At 46.9% G+C, this 21210-nt stretch overlaps 2 protein-coding genes across 4 annotated transcripts in view; both read right to left on the bottom strand.

Annotated features, from left to right (window-relative positions):
- Positions 1-4518, bottom strand: part of LOC139416301 (RNA-binding protein 38-like) — an 18683-nt gene extending 14165 nt beyond the window's left edge. The window contains exon 1 of the mRNA XM_071164792.1: positions 3996-4518. Within this exon, the coding sequence (XP_071020893.1) occupies positions 3996-4205 (210 nt within the window). The 5' untranslated portion in view covers positions 4206-4518. The remainder of the gene's footprint in view (positions 1-3995) is intronic.
- A 3271-nt stretch (positions 4519-7789) lies between these two features.
- LOC139416305 (nuclear receptor coactivator 3-like) overlaps positions 7790-21210 on the bottom strand; it is a 125577-nt gene continuing 112156 nt past the window's right edge. For all 3 annotated transcript variants that reach the window (XM_071164797.1, XM_071164798.1, XM_071164799.1), the window contains 16 exons: positions 19138-19320; positions 18791-18877; positions 18464-18604; positions 18091-18238; positions 17052-17590; positions 15821-16902; positions 15470-15605; positions 15131-15316; positions 14737-14967; positions 14459-14570; positions 13859-14348; positions 13524-13625; positions 12330-12570; positions 12009-12186; positions 11691-11928; positions 7790-11526 (listed from right to left, as the gene is read on the bottom strand). In XM_071164797.1, coding sequence (XP_071020898.1) covers positions 11515-11526; positions 11691-11928; positions 12009-12186; positions 12330-12570; positions 13524-13625; positions 13859-14348; positions 14459-14570; positions 14737-14967; positions 15131-15316; positions 15470-15605; positions 15821-16902; positions 17052-17590; positions 18091-18238; positions 18464-18604; positions 18791-18877; positions 19138-19320 — 4106 coding nt within the window. In that variant the 3' untranslated portion in view covers positions 7790-11514. The remainder of the gene's footprint in view (positions 11527-11690; positions 11929-12008; positions 12187-12329; positions 12571-13523; positions 13626-13858; positions 14349-14458; positions 14571-14736; positions 14968-15130; positions 15317-15469; positions 15606-15820; positions 16903-17051; positions 17591-18090; positions 18239-18463; positions 18605-18790; positions 18878-19137; positions 19321-21210) is intronic.

Here is a 21210-nt window from a genome sequence, read left to right as displayed (position 1 = left end):
ATGCAAATCCAGAATTAAGAAACCTATCCAACCAAAAACTAAGAGACCCAGAAAACCAGAATCTACATCTTCACTAAAACAGAACCGAAATACGCTAAGAAAAAAGAAGGAACAGCATGTCAGAAAACAGCTCAATGTGAATGTATAGAACCAAATCACTTCTGGGGAAATTGGAACACATTAAACAAACACAAATAGCTACAGCATATAAAACAGGCAGGCATTGAGGCATTCAGTTAGTGTACGTACGATTGAACGTTAGGAATGGGCAAAACTAGTGACCAATGCATCTTTGAGCGTGGCATGATCGTCAGTGCCAGGTGCGCCAGATCCAACAGCTGTCTACCTGGGCTTTTCACGCACAACAGTGTCTAGGGTTTACCGAGAATGGAACGACAAACAAAAAACATCCCGTCGGCGGCAGTCCTGCGGGCGAAAACAGCACGTTGATGAGAGAGGTCGAAGGAGAATGGTAAGATTCTTGCAAGCTAAAAGGCGGGCCACATACCAAAAAATAACGCCGCAGTACAACTGTGGTGTGCAGAGCGGCATCTCGGAGAACACAACTCGTGGATCCTTGTCAAGGATGGGCTATTGCAGCAAGCGACCACACCGGGTTCCACTACTATCAGCTAAAAATAAGAAGGGGCTCTGGTGGGCACACAATCACCAACACTGGACCATTGAGAAGTAGAAAAATGAATCCCAGTTCCTGTTGCGTCATGCTGACGGCTGAGTCAGGATTTGGCATAAGCAGCAGGAGTCCATGGACCTTTCCTGCCTGGTGTCAACGGTGCATGCTTGTGGCAGTGGTGACTGGTGTGGGGAATGTTTTCCTGGCACACGTGAGGCCCCATGATACCAATTGAACAAGATTGAACCAAGCCCCAAATAATTCTGGCTGGTCTGGGTGTAAAGGGTCCAACCCGGTACTAGATGGGTTTACCTAATAAACTGGCCAGAGTCTTATATCAATGAGTTGGTGAGGGCACTAGAACAGTCTGCAGCACCGGCCACACCCTACTAAACTCTGAAGTCAAATGTCTACTGTTTGCTAATGATCTGGTGGTTCTGTCCCAAACCAAGGAGGGCCTACAACAGCACCGAGATCTTCTGCACAGATTGGTTGACTTGGGCCATGACAGTAAATCAGTAAGACAAAAATGATGGCATTCCAAAAAAAGGTCCAGTTGCCAGCACAACAAATACAAATTCTATCTAGACACCGTTGCCCCAGAGCACACAAAGAATTATACCTACCTCGGCCTAAACCACAAGGCTGTGAACGATCTAAGAGACAAGGCAAGAAGGGCTTTCTATGCCATCAAAAGGAACATAAAACTCGACATCCCAAGCATTAGGATCTGTTTAAAAATACTTCAAATCAGATTCAGAACCCATTGCTCTCCATTGTTGTGAGGTTTGGGGTCCATTACAGAATAACGTCTCACCAAAGCGGAGCATCAGGGAGTTTTTTTGTGAGTCTAAGTGACGTCGGGTCCGGGTGCCGCAACCGGGGATGCCTCAGCTGGCTCGTCAGGCTTCCATGCCTGAGCAGGTTCGTCAAGTAACAAGACCCGGTTGTCCAGTCAAGCATCCGTTGCCGAATCTACCGAGGATGCCTCAGCTAGCTTGTCAGGCTCCCATGCCTCAGCAGATTCGTCAAGTAACAAGACCCGGTTGTCCAGTCAAGCATCCGTTGCCGAATCTACCGAGGATGCCTCAGCTAGCTTGTCAGGCTCCCATGCCTCAGCTGGCTCATCAGGTTCGCAAGCCTTGGTTGGCTCGGCAGGCTGCAATGCCTCGGCTGCTTCGTCAGGCTCCAATGGCCCGGTCGGCTCGTCAGGTTCCCACGCCTCAGCCGGCTCCCGCGCCTCAGCAGAAGAGACTGGTCCTTGGGACCGTCCCTCTGGTCGGCGTCCTGCGGTTGGAGCCGCGCGTTAGGGAGGGGGTACTGTCCCGTATATTCCCTCTCCGGCGCTTGAGGTCACCAGGCTGCTCATTATTACGCACACCTGTCACCATCATTAAGCGCATCACCAGACACACCTGGATTCAATCACCTGCCTGATTACCTCCCTATACATGTCATTCCCTTTGGTTCTTTCACTAGGAGTTATTGTTTCTGTTCCGTTGTTTCATGTCTGCATGCTACTTGTGTTTCTTGTTTTGTCCATGTTTGTTTATTTATTAAATGATTCACTCCCTGAACTTGCTTTCCAACTCCCAGCGTATACGTTACACTGGGGCTCTATTCATAAACACAAACATATTCCACAGAAGCCAAGGACAGCAACACAATTCGACCCAACCAAATTATGAGAAAACAAAAAGATTACTATTTGACACACTGGAAAGAATCAACAAAAAAAAATATACCAAACTGGATGCTATCTGACCCTAAACAGAGAATACACAGTAGCAGAATACCTGGCCACTGTGACTGACCCAAATTTTAAAAAAGCATAGTGAGCATAACCTTGCTATTGAGAGAGGCTGCCATAGCCTTTCTTCTCTCGAGAGCCAGGTCTGCCTATGTGCCCACTGCCACAAAATGAGGTGGAAACTGAGCTGCACTTCCTTAACTCCTGCCAAAGGTAGGCCCATATTAGAGACACATATTCCCCACAGATCACACAGACCCACAAAGAATTTGAAAACAAATCAAACATTGATAAACTCCCTTATCCGTTAGGTGAAATACCACAATTGCAATGTGCAATCATAGCAGCAACATGTGACCCGTTGCGATGAAAACAGGGCAATCAGTGGAACACAAACAACATTGTAAATACAACCAATATTTTTTTGTTTACTTATCTTCCCCTGCTATTCGTACTACAACTATATTTTACACATGGTTAAAAACACTGTTCTGAACTGTGTAAATAAACTTGCGTGCATATTAGTGTGATATATTTCAGAGCAAATAAAACCCTCAAGCTCACATTATACACATATATTTGATGTTGTTCATCATTGTGTGTGTGTGTGTGTGTGTGTGTGTGTGTGTGTGTGTGTGTGTGTGTGTGTGTGTGTGTGTGTGTGTGTGTGTGTGTGTGTGTGTGTGTGTGTGTGTGTGTGTGTGTATTTGTCTGTGTATGAGAGGAAGTGTGTGTGTGTGTGTGTGATTGGAGAGGGAGCGGGTTGTTATTCAGGACTCTGAGATAATTGATGTTACACTTTGTAAGAGATAATCTACTCATGATAAAACATGTGACTGCAACGCCACAAACACTGCACATCCTTGTTGGCCGAAACAAAGTGTGCAACACCAAGTTAAGAACCAGTGCTCTTTGCTTTGCAGATTACACAAGCACCTTCAGCCCAATACATAAGGGAATGTCAGCAGCACATGTACAGATCCATACAGAAAATGTAAAGGAAACGTAATGGTTTTACAGTTGGGTGTGGGAAACGAGCAGTGGGCCCAGCCTACCCAGTAAAACATAACTGAAACTTTAGCCTCACTTTCAATATGTTCTCAATTCAAGGTGGTTGGGTAAGCATTACAGTGGCCTAATTCGAGGTGGCTAGGGGAACAGTTTGTGAAAGTATCCTGTGATAGAAAATCTAATCTGGGTACTTCTTATCTGCCACAAGGCACTTTCATCATTGGTTACAATGTAGTAACTTTGTTATAAGGCTTTTGTAATATAAAGTGTAATCAAAATAAATATCAGTGAAGCTACATGATACCACTGAGTTTTGACACCAAAGGGAACAAAATATCGTGCGCTCAATAACTGACACTTTGGAACGCGCTCTGTAGCGCACTACTCACACAATTTCTCACACGTTACAGTGGTCCACTTCCTGTAACCTACAATACGCTACATTTACATTCAAATGAAATGGTTTCTAAACAAAGAACACGGGTAGAAAATAACAGGAGACAGTCAGCCTGACATGCGTCGTGTCCCGCCAAAGGAAGGTTATGGAGGATTTGGAAGGGGGTATTGCACAGCGTGTTAGATGAAGTAGGATACACTTACAAAGCCGTATCCTCGGGATTTCCCGGTTTGTCTGTCCGTTATCACAACGGCCTCGTCAATATCCCCGAACGTCTCGAAGTATTTTCGAAGGGATGCATTGTTGGTATGATAAGGTAAACCACCGACAAAAATCTTAGTGAAAGTAGTGTCATTCTGAATAGTGGGATGCATTGTCTCCAGACCTCCGTTAACAAATTGATGGAAAAGCATTTGTCCGGCTGCGTCCGAATGGAAAAACTAAACCGTCTAAGGGGAAAAAAAACACACAATATAAACAGTCACAGGCGGTATATCAAAGTTCCAAACAACACAACTGGTGCTGGAGAGATGGAAGATTTAAATGCGCAATGGTTTGGTTTTCAAGCGCGCAATCAGGCTTGATTCGTCCGAGCTGTATCGATGCAAAAAATACTTATTTATTCCATGCTTTGAGTTATATCGAAGCAGGGCAACCAACGTACGGGCTACACTCCAGGTCCTTCTTGACAGGTGTCTTGAATACTCCTTCGAAATATCTCACAAGAGAGGGGGGGGGGGGGGATATATATTTATATTGGGGAGTTTCAGACACGCCCACTCCCCTTTTTGGCCAATACATAAGCGAAGCTGTGAACTTTATATGTGACGTCTTTCCGCAGCTCACGCCCTCCCAGCTGCACCCTTACGTTCTCCTAACACCTGTCTTTGTCTTTTGAAGACACAAAGAACACCGTTTTATGCTGCAACGAATCCACATGAACATACTTGACCGTGATCAATAGGTCATCTTAACGTGTAGGCTAATAGCCTAGGCTTTGATTCGACTCATGTAGCAGTTTTCAGCCTTTCGGGACTATGTCGAGTTCTAAGACATACGACTACCGGATAATAAACGTATTACAATGAATTGAAACGGTGTGGAGCTGGTTCCAAGTAACATGGAAACTGGCGCCCATGTTCATGGGACTGGTTTATTCTGAGTTGCTGTCATTTTATAAGTTCCAGGTTGCTGACCATAAAACATCACCTTCACTTTTGATTAAGGGCTACAGCAAGCGCAAAAGGCTTGGCTAGAGACAGTAACGCCCATAAAACGTCAGTTGAGGTGAGAGGAAATTGAGACGATTAAAGACAAAAGCGCACGCCAGGGGTGACCATTCACAGGAAAGACCAGATAAAAGGTTGTAATGTTGAGGTGACCATGTATTCTCTCCCGCTCAATTCAAAGAGTTTTATTGGCATGGGAAACATATGTTTACATCGCCAAAACAAGTGGAATGGATAAACCGAAGTGAAATAAACAACCGGAAATTAACAGTAAACATTACACTCACAAAAGTATCAAAGGTATAATAGATACATTACACATCATATTATGGCTATTTATAGTGTTGTAACAATGTGCAAATAGTTGAAGTGCAAAAAGGAAAATAGATAGTCATGAATATGAGTTGTATTTACAGTGATTGTTTTTCACTGGTTGCCCTTTTCTTGTGGCAACAGGTCACACATCTTGCTGCTGTGGTGGCACACTGTGGTATTTCACCTAATAGATATTGGAGTTTATCCAAATTTGAGTTGTTTTTTATTTTTTTTGTGTGTCTGTGTAATCTGAGGAAAATATGTGTCTCTAATATGGTCATGCATTTGACAGGAGGTTAGGAAGTGCTCAGTTTCCACCTCATTTTGTGGGCAGTGTGCACATAGCCTGTCTTCTCTTGAGAGCCAGGTCTGTCTACAGGGGCCTCTCTCAATAGCAAGGCTATGCTCACTGAGTCTGTACATAGTCAAAACGTTCCTTAATTTTGGGTCAGTCACAGTGGTCACAATTTCAGGTACTCTGCAACTATGTACTCTATTTGTACTCTATTTAGGGCCAAATAGCATTCCAATTTGCTCAGTTCTTTGGTTAATTCTTTCAAATGTGTCAAGTAATTCTCTTTGTTTTCTCATGATTTGGTTGGGTGTAATTGTGTGGCTGTCCTGAGCCTCTGTGGGGTCTGTTTGTGAACAGAGCTCTATGACCAGCTTGCTTAAGGGACTCTTCTTTACGTTAATCTCTCTGTAGGTGTATCATCCTAATTCTGCTCTGCATGCATTATTTGGTGCTGCAGAATTTAGCATGCAGTCTCAATTTGGTGTTTGTCCAATTTTGTGAATTCTTGGTTGGTGAGCGGACCCCAGACCTCACAACCATAAATGATTCTATAACTGATTCAAGTATATTTTTTGCCAGATCCTAATTGGGATGTCAAAATGTATGTTCCTTTTGATTGCGTAGAAGCCCCTTCTTGCATCATTCACAGCTTTGTGGAAGTTACCTGTCGTGCTGATGTTTAGGCCAAGGTATGTATAGTTTTTTTGTGTGGTCTAGGGCAACGCTGTCTAGATGGAATTTGTGGTCCTGGCACTTATTTTTGTATTACTGAGATTCACTGTCAGGGCCCACACAAACACTCTCTCTTTCTCTCTCACACACACACACACACACACACACACACACACACACACACACACACACACACACACACACACACACACACACACACACACACACACACACACACACACACACACACACACACACACACACACGTGGTATTTAAATGCATCAAACACATGACCATTCCATTTGCTCCGTTCCAGACATTATTATGAGCAGTCCTCCCCTCAGCAGCCTCCACTGACACACATAGGCGTCATGCCTGTAGGGGACACGTGACCCCTCAGATATGTTCTGTTAAGAAAAAAATATGTTGTTTCTCTGTAAAACTACTAGCCACCTAGGAATTTTATGAAGCTTTAGCTAGCCCAGATAGGTTACCATCTCCAAACCTCAGAACTAGCTACCAAGAACCCATTTCAGGCCATCAATCAAGTGAGAGTAGCTAGCTTGTCTAACTCTCTTCGCTGGCATGCCTGCTGGTAAGGTTGGTAGACTTCAGAAAAGCAAGCAAAAACTAAATGTACTGAATAAGACTCACATTCTTTCAATCTTTTATCCAGATTTTAACATAGATGCAGAGAAGTATATTTAGTTACAGACAGCTCAAGAGGTATGCTTAGATACGCACAAAAATCTTTTTTTTTTTTTTTTACATAGAATTAAGCACTATGATTATGGCAAAAAAAAGCAGTTTCAGGTGTTTGAAAAATTCGAAATTCTCCAACTTCCTGGCCCCCTCCGGACCACCCCCAGGCCATTTTCAAATACTTTGTGCCCACTCAGATTTTTAGGGGTGCATGACTACCCTGCACACATTTTTGGTTCTCTCTCTCTATCTGTGTGGGAAAAGGCCACGTGGAGAGGCCAATTCAATAAAATGTTCTGACCTTCAGTAGGCCTACTAAACAATGAGACAAAGAAGGGCTGAGACATTTCGTTTTTTGATGACAGCGATAGGATCTTGGTGTGCATTTAGTCTCAAATTCATCTTTTGTTTGAAAAGGTTTGAGATTACCACTGTAGTACAGTGGCAAGGAGACCCCATATTCCAAATGACATGTGCTGGCACCTCTGTAGCCAACTGTACCCACCATCTTTCTCTTGATCCACCATACAATAACCCAACCACCCCCCCATCAGAGACAACTCTCACCTCCTCCCACTCTCTCACCTCTGGGCCCCTAGTTCACGCAGACCCTCAGTCTCCAGACGTCATTTGTACGCATATGATAAGTGGCCCTATTCTTTATCATCTAGTCCAGTGCTTTACCCTCTAACCCAAGATCTCATTCTCTTCCCTCTGGCCAAGCTATTTTGGAACTTTGAAGCGTACTGTTACTACAATGAAACACAACACACACACACAATGTAATGTTTAAATAGAAATTTGTATTTACATCAATATTAACATCAAGAAACAAGTAAGAAAAAAATGCGACAGTAATTTACATCCTGAAATTATGACCGTATATCCCCCACCCCCCCAAGTGTTATTTTATTCCCCCATCTTTCCACTTAATCAAAGGGTAGATACATCAAGAGGAATCTTTTTTTTTTAAGCAAAAGCACGGAAAACAGTTATTTTGAATATTCAGTAAGCAAATATTTGTTTATATACTTCATCAAGACTGAAACAAAAAAAATTCACTCTAGGCTACTCCATGATGTAATGAAGTTTCCATCAAACAGCTTAAAGATACTCTCCATTGTGTTGAAAGATAAGATAGCCGTCTTCAGCATTGAAGCCATTGTAAATCGTTTTAGAGTCCATGGGATAGTCTCTTATCGTCAGACGTTCTACCTCAGGTTAGTGCCACTAAAATAGCTTCTTTTCTGAGTGGTCAATCTCATGAAACAACTGTTTCCCGCACCACAACTTTGAACTGGCCATACATTATAAGAGATAAAAAATCAAGAAAATAAAACAACAATCACAAACAAGATTAAAATCACTTCAGCAGAATCAGACCCATGTTAACTCTATGTGGTGTATGAATGGGAATACACACACACACACACACACAAAGAAAAACAGATTACATGTAGGTTGTGCAGCAGAGAAATACACACGCCAGTAGAGTACTTGCACCATCTACAACCGGTTTCGAAGCACTGCAGAATGACAAAACAAAAATCTTTGGATTGAGCATGTCTTAAAAGATTTTCTCACAAAGCTTCACAGAAAATACTACAATGTAAATGCAATATCAAGGTTCAACATAAAACCATGTAAAATGTCCCAAAATAACCTTCAATCCAGACAGAGAGAGAGGGAAATCCAAATAACCCTCTAGTTTACAGCCTTCCTCAACATGACTCTTCCTATTGACAAAGCGAAGCCACAAATATAACCAACCGCAGTGTTACTGCCCACATACAGTAAAAAACCGACCACCACAAACCAGCATCTGTGCCCAACGGAAGGGGAGAAAACTAGAGAAGCAGTCTTGATATTGTAACGACTCTGGGTTGTCTATAATAGCATACCTGTGAGCACATAGTCGCTGTTAAGTAGCCTGGCCAATTATAGAGTATTGTAATGACTCTGGGTTGTCTATAATTGCATACCTGTGAGCACATAGTCGCTGTTAAGTAGCCTGGCCAATTATAGAGTATTGTAACGACTCTGGGTTGTCTATAATAGCATACCTGTGAGCACATAGTCGCTGTTAAGTAGCCTGGCCAATTATAGAGTATGGAATTATAAGGAATGGAACTATTTTAATTGTTTTATTTAACCTTTATGTAACTAGGAAAGTCAGTTAAGAAAAACTCTTATTTACAATGACAGCCTACCCCGCCAAACGCTGGGCGCCACCCTATGGCACTCCCAATCACAACCGGATGTGATGCAGCCTGGATTTGAACCAGGTATTGCAGTGATGCCTTTTGCACTGAGATGCAGTGTCTTAGACCACAGTGCCACTTGGGAGCCTGAGTAGTAGAGCCATTGGAGTCATAGGGCCCTATCTAAAAAATATCAATCCACACACTGGTAAGAAACATGGACCCTCATAAGTCTAACACAATTACATGAATCCTCTTCTGGCATTGTGTGTGTTTGATTGCTCTTAAAACAAAACAAATCTATTAATAGAAAATGACAGGATCACACAAGCATCTCTAAATATACACAATGTCTTTGAAAAAGAGAAATGTATGATTTATAGATCACAAATAAAAAAAAGTGTTTTCTGAGAGAGCAAAAGTGGCAGTTGTAGCTTTCTGAGAGAAATCGAGCCAAAGTATTTCAGTATTGATCAGAGAAATAGCCCCTTGCTTTTCGCCCATGGTTAAAGTATTGAAAATAAAAGCTGTTTTGACCTACGACATAATAAGAAAATTATACTTTAAATATCTAGCCTGACAATCTGTGCAAAAACAGTATGTGACCTACAAAAGCATATATTTATATATATATATAATACATTTGAAGCGTATGTACAATTTATATTCACAGACAACATGTTAAAAAATCCAAACAAGATGAGTCGTATCCTAATACTGCAGTACCATCGTTTTGACTTTGAGTAAATGATGCTTCACTTTGCCCTCACAGGAGAACCAAGACAAAAGATTATTGCTAGAAATCTGCATAAACATACATTAAAATCAGGGATACCCTTTCTTTCACAGTGTGTGGATTACTTTAGGAATTAACTCATTCAATAACTGGCAAAAAATCGCTATCAAGTGTTCCATGAGGTAACCAAGAATGTAAATCTTACGAATTCCTCCTTAAAAATACAATATACTCACGTTTTTTTAAATGATCATTTATGAATAGTTGTATAGATATTGAGGGTAATTTTGCCCTCTGAAATAGGTCAGCACATTTTAAGGATCGACTTTAATAATCAGAACCTTTGAAATCCACTAACTTTCCCATAATCAACACACTGCAGAAGAAAGTGTTCTATAAAATCTGTGCTTACTGCCTTTCAATTGGTTAACCATTTAGAATAATGATCGTCACGGTAATCCATTTCCAATCAAAATAGTCCCCATCCTCCGACACACACAAAAGCAAAACAAGATTTTCTGTTATGCATTCATTCTTGGGTAAAGGCCTCTATGACCAAGAAATATTTCCACAATCCTTTTGACGACAGCCTTTCCGTAAAGTGCAATCACAGCCAACTAGTATTTATTTCTGTCGTACCTTAACCCAGTCTCTTGCAGGACCACTGTGTATGTATACTGACTCTCAATTACTTACTTCGGAGTTGTTTCATTGACTATAGGCCTGCTCATCAGTATAGTAATTTATCTTATAGAGGTAGAAGTTGCCCATGACCACAGATCTAGGATCAGTGTCCCTAATATTAACTATTAGGGGGATGTGAAAATAGCTGACCCTGTGTCAGTGATTACAAGCAACTCCCACCTTCTCCAGCAATGGGACTACATCATGTGTATTATGTCATTCATTAAGAGTGGATTCAGAGACCGGATGGGATACACTGCATACACAGTGGTCCTTCAGGACCAGAACTAGGGAATAATTCCTCCAATGTTTCGAAGCAGAGAGAGAATTCCCATGCCCAGGGGTGAACAAAGCGTTAGTTACATCCCACGAGAGGATGTCTTCTCATGTCTGTCCATCCGTCCCCCCGTCCGTGTCTGTCAGAGCCAGATCATTATTAGTTGGGTGTCCCCCGCTTCAGTCTGTTTGGTCCAGCGAGTGGCGTGTGTCCAGTACAGAGACATAGAACCCAGAGAGAGGACTAATGAAACTACATCACTAAAGACTGATGAAGGAATGAAACAGTTGTGTATCTGTCAGTTTGTGTGTGTGTGTGTGTGTGTCACAGTGCGTCTCCGCTTTACATACATGACTGTTTTTGAGTGTGTGTGTGTGTGTGTTGGTGGGTCATGGCGTGTCTCATGTAAGTGCATGTAGAATAGAGTTTGTTCTCGGTCTTGTTTTGTGAGACTGTCCTTGAGTTCAGAGGAACAGCACCCCCAACTGGTGGGAGTAGAATACCACTCACAGGTACATTTGGTCCGGCACACACTGAGCACTGCACTCCTCTCTCTGAAAGGGATCACATTGAGTTCGTTTCTGTTCCACCACACGCCTCGGTCTCAGGTTCAGCAATATTTCTGTAAGGAACAGAGGTAATGGGGTTAGTTGTGTAGACATCGAGTGTGTGTGTGTGTGTGTGTGTGTGTGTGTGTGTCTCTGCGTGTGTACATAAATATTGACAACACTCACACATGCTTACTGTATGTTCATGCACACACACAATCTATAAACAGCTGTGTACCTGATCAGGCCCCATCGGCATACGTCCCATCACCATGGGGTTCATCCCCATCTGGCCCCCCATCTGGCCCATATGGCCCCCTCCTCCGTTGGCAGGCATGCCCCCATTTATCATAATGCCCCCGTATTGCCCCGGGTTACCCTGTTGGGCAAACTGCTGCTGCCCAGGGTTACCCTGTTGGGCAAACTGCTGCTGCCCAGGGTTACCCTGTTGGGCAAACTGCTGCTGGGGGTACGTACTGGAGAGACAGGGAGGGAAGGAGGTGGGTTAGTTAGTTCACTGGTTGTTCTAGGTTATTTCTCTCTCTCTGTCACACACCTGTTGCGGGCCATGCCTCCCTGCGGCCAGCCCTTCATCTCGGCACTCTGGTACATGGGTCCGCCCTGGGGATGCTGCTGCATCATGGGATTCTGAGGACCCAGGCGGCCTGACATCATAGTGTTGGGGGGGCTGCCGCCCGCAGGGCCGAACGACGGGTCACCCTGCTGGGTCATACCTGAAGGAACATGTTACATGAGCTATAGCATGGGAACACACACCACCCACACACACTTCCATGTCTCACTGCAAGTACAAAAACTCACCACTAGGGAGCAGCAACACTCTGTGGCCCTGAAGGTCAAACCAACCCAAACTCACCGTAGTTTCCCCCGTAGCCAAACTGCTGGGGGCCCGGCTGGCCCATGTTGGGGCCTCCCATGGGGGTGTCCATGCCGGTGGGGGCGGTGACGTTGGGAGGGGGGCTGAATCCCCCGGCGGCCGCCGCTGCCGCCTGCTGCTGTTGCTGCTGCATTAGCATCATCATCCTCTGTCTCCTCATCTGCATGGTCACCATCTCCCTGCTACGCTGGGCCATCATCTGGGCATTCAGGAAGCCAGGCTGGGGACAGAGAAGGAGTGTAGTGAGTGTGTGTGTGTATTTACAGTTCTGGCTGTGTGTAATGTACAAGAAGGAAAGGTTAGGCATAAGTGGCTCCCAAATACTCAACAAACTGGATGCAGTCTATCACAGTGCCATCCGTTTTGTCACCAAAGCCCCATACACTACCCACCATTGCGACCTGTACACTCAAATTGGTTGGCCCTCGCTTCATACTTGTCGCCAAACCCACTGGCTACAGGTTATCTACAAGTCTCTGCTAGGTAAAGCCCTGCCTTATCTCAGCTCACTGGTCACCATAGCAGCACCCACTCGTAGCACGCGCTCCAGCAGGTATATCTCACTGGTCATCCCCAAAGCCAACTCCTACTTTGGTCGTCTTTCCTTCCAGTTCTCCGCTGCCAGTGACTGGAACGAACTGCAAAAATCTCTGAAGCTGGAGACTCACATCTCCCTCACTAGCTTTAAGCACCAGCTGTCAGAGCAGCTCACAGATCACTGCACCTGTACATAGCCCATCTGTAAATAGCCCATCTATCTACCTACCTCATCCCCATACTGCATTTATTTATCTTGCTCCTTTGCACCCCAGTATCTCTACTTGCACATTCATCTTCTGCACATCTACCATTCCAGTGTTTAATTGCTATACTGTAATTACTTCGCCACCATGGCCTATTTATTGCCTTAACTCCCGTATCTTACCTCATTTACACTCACTGTACATAGACTTTTTGTTTTCTTTTGTTCTACTGTATTATTGACTATGTTTTGTTTATTCCATGTGTAACTCTGTGTTGTTGTATGTGCCGAATTGCTATGCTTTATCTTGGCCAGGTCGCAGTTGCAAATGATAACTTTTTCTCAACTAGCCAACCTGGTTAAATAAAGGTGAAATAAAAAAATAAAAAATAAAAAGGTTGTGTGTATGTGGAGGAGAGGGGAGTGCCTACCTGTCCCCCCATGCCAGGCTGCATGCCCGGCCTCATGCCAGGGTTACCCGCCCCAGGGTTCTCCATCTTCATGGCCATCCCCTGCCGAGTCTGACTCATAAACTGAGGGAGGAAGGAAATAAGAACCTGTCAACATAAAGTCCTGTGTGTGTTTATCTGTATGTCTGTGTGTGTGTGTGTGTGTGTGTGTGTGCGTGCACGTGTGTGTGTGTGTGTGTGTGAGAGTATGTGTGTGTGTGTGTGTGTGCGTGCACATGTGTGTGTGTGTGTGTGTGTGTGTGTGTGTGTGTGTGTGTGTGTGTGTGTGTGTGTGTGTGTGTGTGTGTGTCTCTAACCTGTTGGCCCTGTAATCTCTGTTGCAGCTGGAGCCTCATGGGTTTGGTGGCGCTCATCATCCTGGGTCTCATCATGTTGGCGCGAGGGTGACCCATACCCCCCATCCCCGCGAAGCTGCCCCCCTGGCCCATCTGGGAAAGCATGGGGCCGAAGCTCCCCTGTTGGAGCTGACCCTGAATGGGGCTCCCCCCGTAGGCTGACTGCATGGCCATGGAGGGGGGGCCGGGGTAGCCCTGGCCGTACAGAGGCTTCTGCTCTAGCACCATGGAGGGGTCCTGGCCGGGGAAGGGCTCACCGTGCTGCTCTGGCCCCTGGCCCTGGCTGACCAAGTCGGGGATTCCCAGGGCCCGGTCGATCTCCTCCAGGGCGATGCCATCCGTGTTGTTGAGCAGAGAGTCCAGCTGGTCCAGCAGCGCTCGCTCGTCACTCTGGCCCTCGCTGGTGGTGGGCGGAGCCAGGAGCTCGTCCAGGGCGTTCCCAAACTGACGCCTGAAATACCCAGAGAACCGTTAAAAGTATGACATGACAAAATTAGCCACCAATTGTCCTGGTATAAATCATATATTAGAACAAATCTTACTATGGAAGACCAGTTTTACCTGTTGTGGTTGCCCTCCATGCCCATCACACTGTCAGGCCAGGAGGGAGACTGGTTGGGCTGGCCCTGCTGACTGAACGGACTCATCCCCATCCCCATCTCACCAGAACATCCTGCACACACACACACACACACACACAACACATATTAACCAGAAATTCCATCGCTCAGAATCAATTACTACAGATTACAGACACATAGACACATGCATACACAGACAGATACACAGAGATTACATCCGACCATGTTTATTTGATGGACTAACGCATACACACGTACCCAAGTCCATCAGCTGTTGCTGCAGCATGGATCTAGTGCCAGGAACACTGTTGGACCTGCCCACCATGGGACCTCCCATCATGCCTTTGGAGTTGTAGTCCATGCCAGGGCGGATCATAGAAGGGTGACCGGCTGAGCCCACGGGGCTGGCACTGGAGCGGGGCATCCCCCAATCCCCTGACCCCCCCATGGGAGAGCGCTGGGGAACCCCCATGCCCCTGTTCATCGGCCCTGCGGAGACACAAACCACAGATTAGATTTTTCTTACAAAGCATCAACGGCACTGACTGAAACACAGACCTAGGTAGTGGAGGCGGGGGGGGGGGGGGGGGGCATGACAGAGGACATAAATGACAGATCCAGAAAGAGAGAGTGAAATAACTAAATTAGTTACTTGTTCCAACGCCTCGCGGACACACACCCATGTTCCCCGGGTATCCGTCTGGGCTGCTCAACATATTCTCCTGTTTGATGAGCATGGGACGCCTCCCCGCCCCTCCAGGACCGCCGGGGGGCTTGGCGTCCACTGACATGGCCCTCTGAAAGGGCCCTCGTTGGCCAGGGGCCATCCCCGGACTCCCTGAACACACAGAGGGACACAACAGATAGAACAGGTACATAACCATAGCCTGGAGTCCAGACTCTGTGTGGAAGTTACTTTGCAGCAAGGGCTAAAACTTTTTTTTATTTTTTTTATGTTTGTGTGTGTGCTGCTTAATGTGACCGGTCCTACCTTGCAGGTTGTCATCGAGGCAACCCTGGGCCTTGTTCCCTCCTTCATTAGCACCTCCTCCTCCTCCTCCCTGCTCTGGGTAGAACTCAGAGCCAGAACCCCTCAGACCTCCCAGGATGGACTCCAGGTTCTCCAACTGGTGAAAAGATAGATGCACGTGTATCAGCAACAACACAGTATCACACTCAGACGTACACAACCTACGGAGGTTCAGCACTTCTGAGCAATGAAAATGTTCACACTAAAGGCCAATGGTGCTCAATCAATATCTTACTTATCAGTACGAAATCTCATGTAATTTGAATAATCTACCAGCAAGGTAACGATCTGACCCCCACACTGTGTGGTTACCTCATCAGGTGGCTCTGACTTGATCTTGCTTTCTGGATGTTCAGGGGTGGGTCCAGGGCCTCTGGACGGGGGACCGGCAGTGGCTCCTGGGGGGCCCTTTCCTTCCAGCTCCTCAGGCTTGGGCTTCACGTCCACGGGTTCTTTAGTGTCGTCCTTGTTGAGGAGGTAGTGGAGGAGCGCGTGGGTCTTCTCCTTCTTGGGGCTGTGCTGCTCCTGCTTGGGCTCAGTCACTCCTCCTGCTCCTCCTCCCCCAGCCCCCGTCTCCCCTGGGACCTCCTGGCCCCCCAGGGTCACCTTCCCAGTTGCCTCGGCTGTGATCTTGGCCACCTCGTCGGGAGTGTTGCTGTTCTGCAGCAGCTTGTGGAGGATCTTGTGCTTCTCCTGCAGCGACGCCGTGTAGTGGGCCGAGGCCAGAGCATTGGCCAAAGCAGCGCCACCTGGGCCTGACGCCGGGCCCTGAATGGTGGAGGCCGAGGAAGAGGAGGAGACTCCGGTAGAGGAAGGGCTGGTCATGCCTCCTGTGGGGTCCTTAGTGTCAGACCCTGCTGGGATGTTGCTGCTGCCTGGTGGGGGAGGTACAGAGGGCAAGGCCGGACCGGTTCCCCCTAACCCCAGCTCCTCAGTGGGGGAGGTCAGCAGCTGCAGCAGCTTCTTATGGCCCTTACTGTCTGGGACTCTCCGGGTGGGTTCTGAGCTGGCCACCCCAGCCTCGCTGGCCCCCTCTCCAGGCTCCTTGCTGCCTGCCATGGCCTGGCTGTCCAGCCGGTCTCCGCAGCCCTCGGCCTGGGTGTGTGGGTGGTGGTGGTGGAGGGGGTGGTGGTGCTCGCCGGGCCCAGGTGGGCTTTTGGAGCCGTCCGGGCCTGGTTTGGCCGGCTGGCTTGGCTGGGAGGACTGAGAGGAGGAGTGGATGCTGGGGGAGCTGTCTGGTTTGTGGGCCGGGGAGGGGGAGGCGAGGGTCGAAGGGAGGGAGCTCCCGACCCCCTCGCTGATGGCCTGGAGGGCGTTGAGGGAGCTGCTGGAAAAGGAGGTGCCACCTCCTCCCACACCTCCTCCTCCATGAGGGCCTATGGGGGAGTGCATGCCTGATGAAAGAAACAAAACACACTGCTAGAAACTGTACTACAACTTCTACATATAACAAAACATCACAAAATATCTAAAACCTAAAATGGATTATCTTGTGTTTTATGAAGCACAGCAAAACTGTGCAAATGTATAGTGATTGACATACCTCCAGGAGAGAACTGACTGGCGCCCATCTTGGGGCTGCCTCGATTTCGGGGGGACATCAGGAACCCCTGCTGAGGGCCACTCATCCGGGGGCTCCCCAAGGGGCTGCTCATACCCCCAAGTCCGTACCCCCCACTGCTCTGGAAGGGGTGCTGCTGTGGGTGCTGAGGATGCTGCATGCCTGGGTGGTTCCCTGGACCCGGGTGGTTCATCTGATGACCCATCTGATTCATTTGGTTCATCTGGCCCATATGGTTCATTTGATTCATCTGATTCATCTGCATCATTCTGTTGCCCATGCCTCCACCGCCACCCCCACCCCCACCTCCATTTCCTCCGTACATTGAGCCCCCTCCCATCTGTCCCATGTGGCTCTGTTCATTCATGGGCCCATAGCCCCGGTTCATACCCCCCATCCCCATCCCTGCGCCAGGGGGCATGTTCATCTGGGCGTTGGGGTTGGGGCCCCCCATGCCCTGCTGCCTCATAGCCCCAGGCATCATGCCACCAGTCTGGGCAGAGCGATAGCCATTCTGCTCCCTGGAAGAGAGGATGAGGAGGAGAGAAGGAACAGGAGGAGAAAAGAGCATGTGAGGGAAGTGCGGTCATCATGACATCCTTGGCGCTTTATTCTTGTAAACACAGATCAAGTCTAGCAAAAGAGTCTCTTGAAGAGTCCGAAGATGGAACTGAAGGGCATAAGAAATGAAAAAATATTCACAATGAGAATGAGGCGTTCTCTAATTCATTACTGGCTGTGGCTGTCAAGCACAATAATTCAACCTTTTCCTTTTACTGAAGAATGAAGAATGAACAAACCCACTAGGAGGCCTTTAAGGCCTTCCCCACTGTCTGAAGCATCCGTATAAGCAGTCAGATCTATCTGCTAAGCCCAGAGAGGATATTGTGGATATCAGCTACCTCAACTGTGTGTGTGTGTGTGTGTGTGTGTGTGTGTGTGTGTGTGTATTCTGTCTCTTGCAAAGGCTGTTGTGCAACTTGTTTTCTACCTCATAGCAGCAGCAGGTGTGTGTGTGTACCTCTGTAGCAGGTGAGTGGAGATGAACCCCTGGGGTTCATTGCTCATGGGGTGGCGGTACAGCTTGCTCTTGGTCTGGGCCGTGACAGGGGTGCCGTCTGACAGGGAGAAGCGGTATAGGGGGGTCTCAGCGTGACCCTGCAGGAAAGCTGGGGGGGGGGGGGTGCAAATACAATGGGTTCAGATGAAGATATGGAAGTGAAATATATATCAAAGATGAGGTATAGGGTCAGTGTTCTCCTGACAAAAATGGCTCTTAGCGATGCCATTCATGTGTGTTTTAAGACAGGTGTGTGTGTTTTGGGACAGGAGGGTGTGTGTGACTCCGCATGTAACAGATGTGTGTATTGGTACAGGTGTGTGTGTGGGCGTACCCTCATGGTAGTGCCGTTTGTGGGACCAGGGCTGTCCGTCGCTGTGCTGTAGGAACATCTGGATACAGCGCCTCAGCAGGTCCTCCCAGCCAGGACGCATCGACGCACGCAGAGAGTTCTGGTCTATCTGGATCAGCTTACCTGGACGGGAGGAGAGGAGACGAGATGGACATTGTTGAACGTGGATAATACACACCTATTAAAGGATATTGTACACATTTCTGTAAATGTAAAAGGCCCTATGAAATCAAATTATACAGCCAGGTTTGCGGGATAAGTAGCAAACGTCAACTACGCCGCTGTCAATTATGTTGCTGTCAGTCTCACCTGTGAGCTCGTGTCGGGTGTTGAAGCTCTCTGTTCTCTCCACAGCGGTCACACGACGGGCCACACAGATCATACACGACTGCAGGTCTGAGGAGGATGGGAAATAATGACTTAACCTACACGTACACAGACATTCATTCTGGGATCGGGCCAAGTGTTACATACTGTGTGTGTCTGTGAGTGTGTGTGTGTGTCTGTGAGTGTGTGTGTCTGTGAGTGTGTGTGTGCCATATGTTTGTCGTGTGTGCGTGTGGATGTGTGTGTCAGAGTGTGTGTGTGTGTGTGAGATTGTGTGTGTGTGGTGTGTGTCGGTGTATGCGTCGGTGTGTGCGCCCGTGTGTCTGTACCTTCCCCGTCTTCGATCATGGCCTTGGGCTGGGTCAGGGCAAAGCATTGCATGGTCTCGTAGCGCGGTCCTCCGTGCCCCTCATCTACAGGCCCGTGGGTGTTGCCAAACTTGACCAGCATGCGGCAGTTGAAGGTGTGGCTCTTCTGCCGGGGCGCCTCCCCCCCCCAGGACACCCCATTCACTGAGGAGAGAAGACACACGCCTCAATATACATGTAGTACATTCAAATATATAGTCAATTCAAATTGACTATATATTAGAAATAATTAAAATATATATATATATATATATATATATATATATAAATATATATTATTAAAATAAACATGTAACTGCCAAAATAATGTAACTGCTTGAGTAAATGAGGGACACAAAGTATATTGAAGTTAGGCGCTTCCACACAGGTGCGGTTCCTGAGTTAATTAAGCAATTAACATCCCATCGTGCTTAGGGTCATGTATACAAATGCTGGGCAGGCCATTATTTTGGCAACCATGGCTATGTCCCAATAGGATGACATCACAGGGCATCACAGAGTGGTCACCGAATGGTTTGATGAGCATGAAAACGATGTAAACCATATGCCATGGCCGTCTCAATCACCAGATCTCAACCCGGTTGAACACTGGAGCGGCGCCTGAGACGGCGTTTCCAACCACCATCAACAAAACAACAAATTGTTTACCTTTATTTAACCAGGCAAGATCAGTTAAGAACAAATTCTTATTTTCAATGACGGCCTAGGAACAGTAAATGATAAAATTGCTCGTGGAAGAATGTTGTCACATCCCTCCAATAGAGTTCCGGACACTTGCCAAGGTGCATTGAAGCTGTTCTGGCTGGTGGAGGCCCGACGCCCTATTAAGACGCTATATGTTGGTGTTTCCTTCATTTTGGCAGTTACCTGTACATGTACAAACAACCATGGCTAGAGAGAGCCATGTATACTGACTAATGTATACTGACAAACACTGTGTGTGTCCGGTATACACACAAACATATTTAGTCAAGAGTCACAAATGACATGAGAAAACAGGCTTATCCAGAGTGACGAGCATATAACAAAGACACCCCAAGCTAGAGACGGACATGAGATTAAATCAAGAAAGGTGCATGTTTGAATCTTTTGATCATGACATTTCAAATATCCGGACACACACGGCAGATGAACCAGCATTACTACTTTCCCTCATATCTAAAAGCAAAAGTATCCCCTTTCGTTCTGATTCCCGGCTAAATGGACCATGGGATTAATGTAGCCGACGTGTCGATTTCCAATATCCCTCCAGCCCTGTGCTGCTGCCGAGGTCAGGGGAGGAGCAGAGCAGAGTGGCCAGGTAGACAGGGACACCCAGCCATCTATCCTCATTTGGGCCCTGACTCCTCATCAGAGAACAGACACCCAGAGGGTCACCTTCACATGGAAGGGGGTGAGGTGGGGCGGGGTGTTGAACTAAACTTCAGAGAGAGCGAGAGGTCCTACAGTAGCTTGCATCCTACATTCTCTTTTCTAGGAAATGATCCAAGGACACAAACACAATTAAATAGGTGTTACAATAGCACAGGTTCCATTCTCCTTTCCAGTCATGTGAGATCAGTGATTAGGACGCGAGGGAGGAAGGTTTGGAACCCCACTCTCCCCCCAACGTTTGTCTGAAGCCTCTACAGGGACTGTTTCAGACAGGGCAGGTGGAGGGAGAGAGGGAAGGTTTGTCTGTACGGGGAGCAGAGGAGGCTGGTGGGAGTAGCTATAGGAGGACAAGGCTCAATGCAATGGCTGGAACGGAGTTAATGGAACAGTATCAAACACGAACATATGAAAACCACGTTTGACTCATTTATTTCATTCCAGCCACTAGAATGAGCCTGTCCTCCTATAGCTCCCCCCACCAGCCTCCACTGGGATGCCCTAGGGCATGTAGGTTTCGTAACTGATACTGAATGGTGATTTTAAAAAGGTCTTAGACGGTTAGGATCCAATCTTCAGCCGGACAGAGACAACCCAGCCTTTGCCGCGAGGCCCGACATTTCCCCTCAGACACAATTAAACAAGCGCCGAGGCTGGGCAGAA

Source organism: Oncorhynchus clarkii, chromosome 9, assembly GCF_045791955.1.
Source record: "Oncorhynchus clarkii lewisi isolate Uvic-CL-2024 chromosome 9, UVic_Ocla_1.0, whole genome shotgun sequence".
Lineage (NCBI taxonomy): Eukaryota > Metazoa > Chordata > Actinopteri > Salmoniformes > Salmonidae > Oncorhynchus > Oncorhynchus clarkii.
The sequence above is the reverse complement of the archived record's forward strand: the minus strand, read 5'-3'. Positions and strand labels throughout refer to the sequence as shown.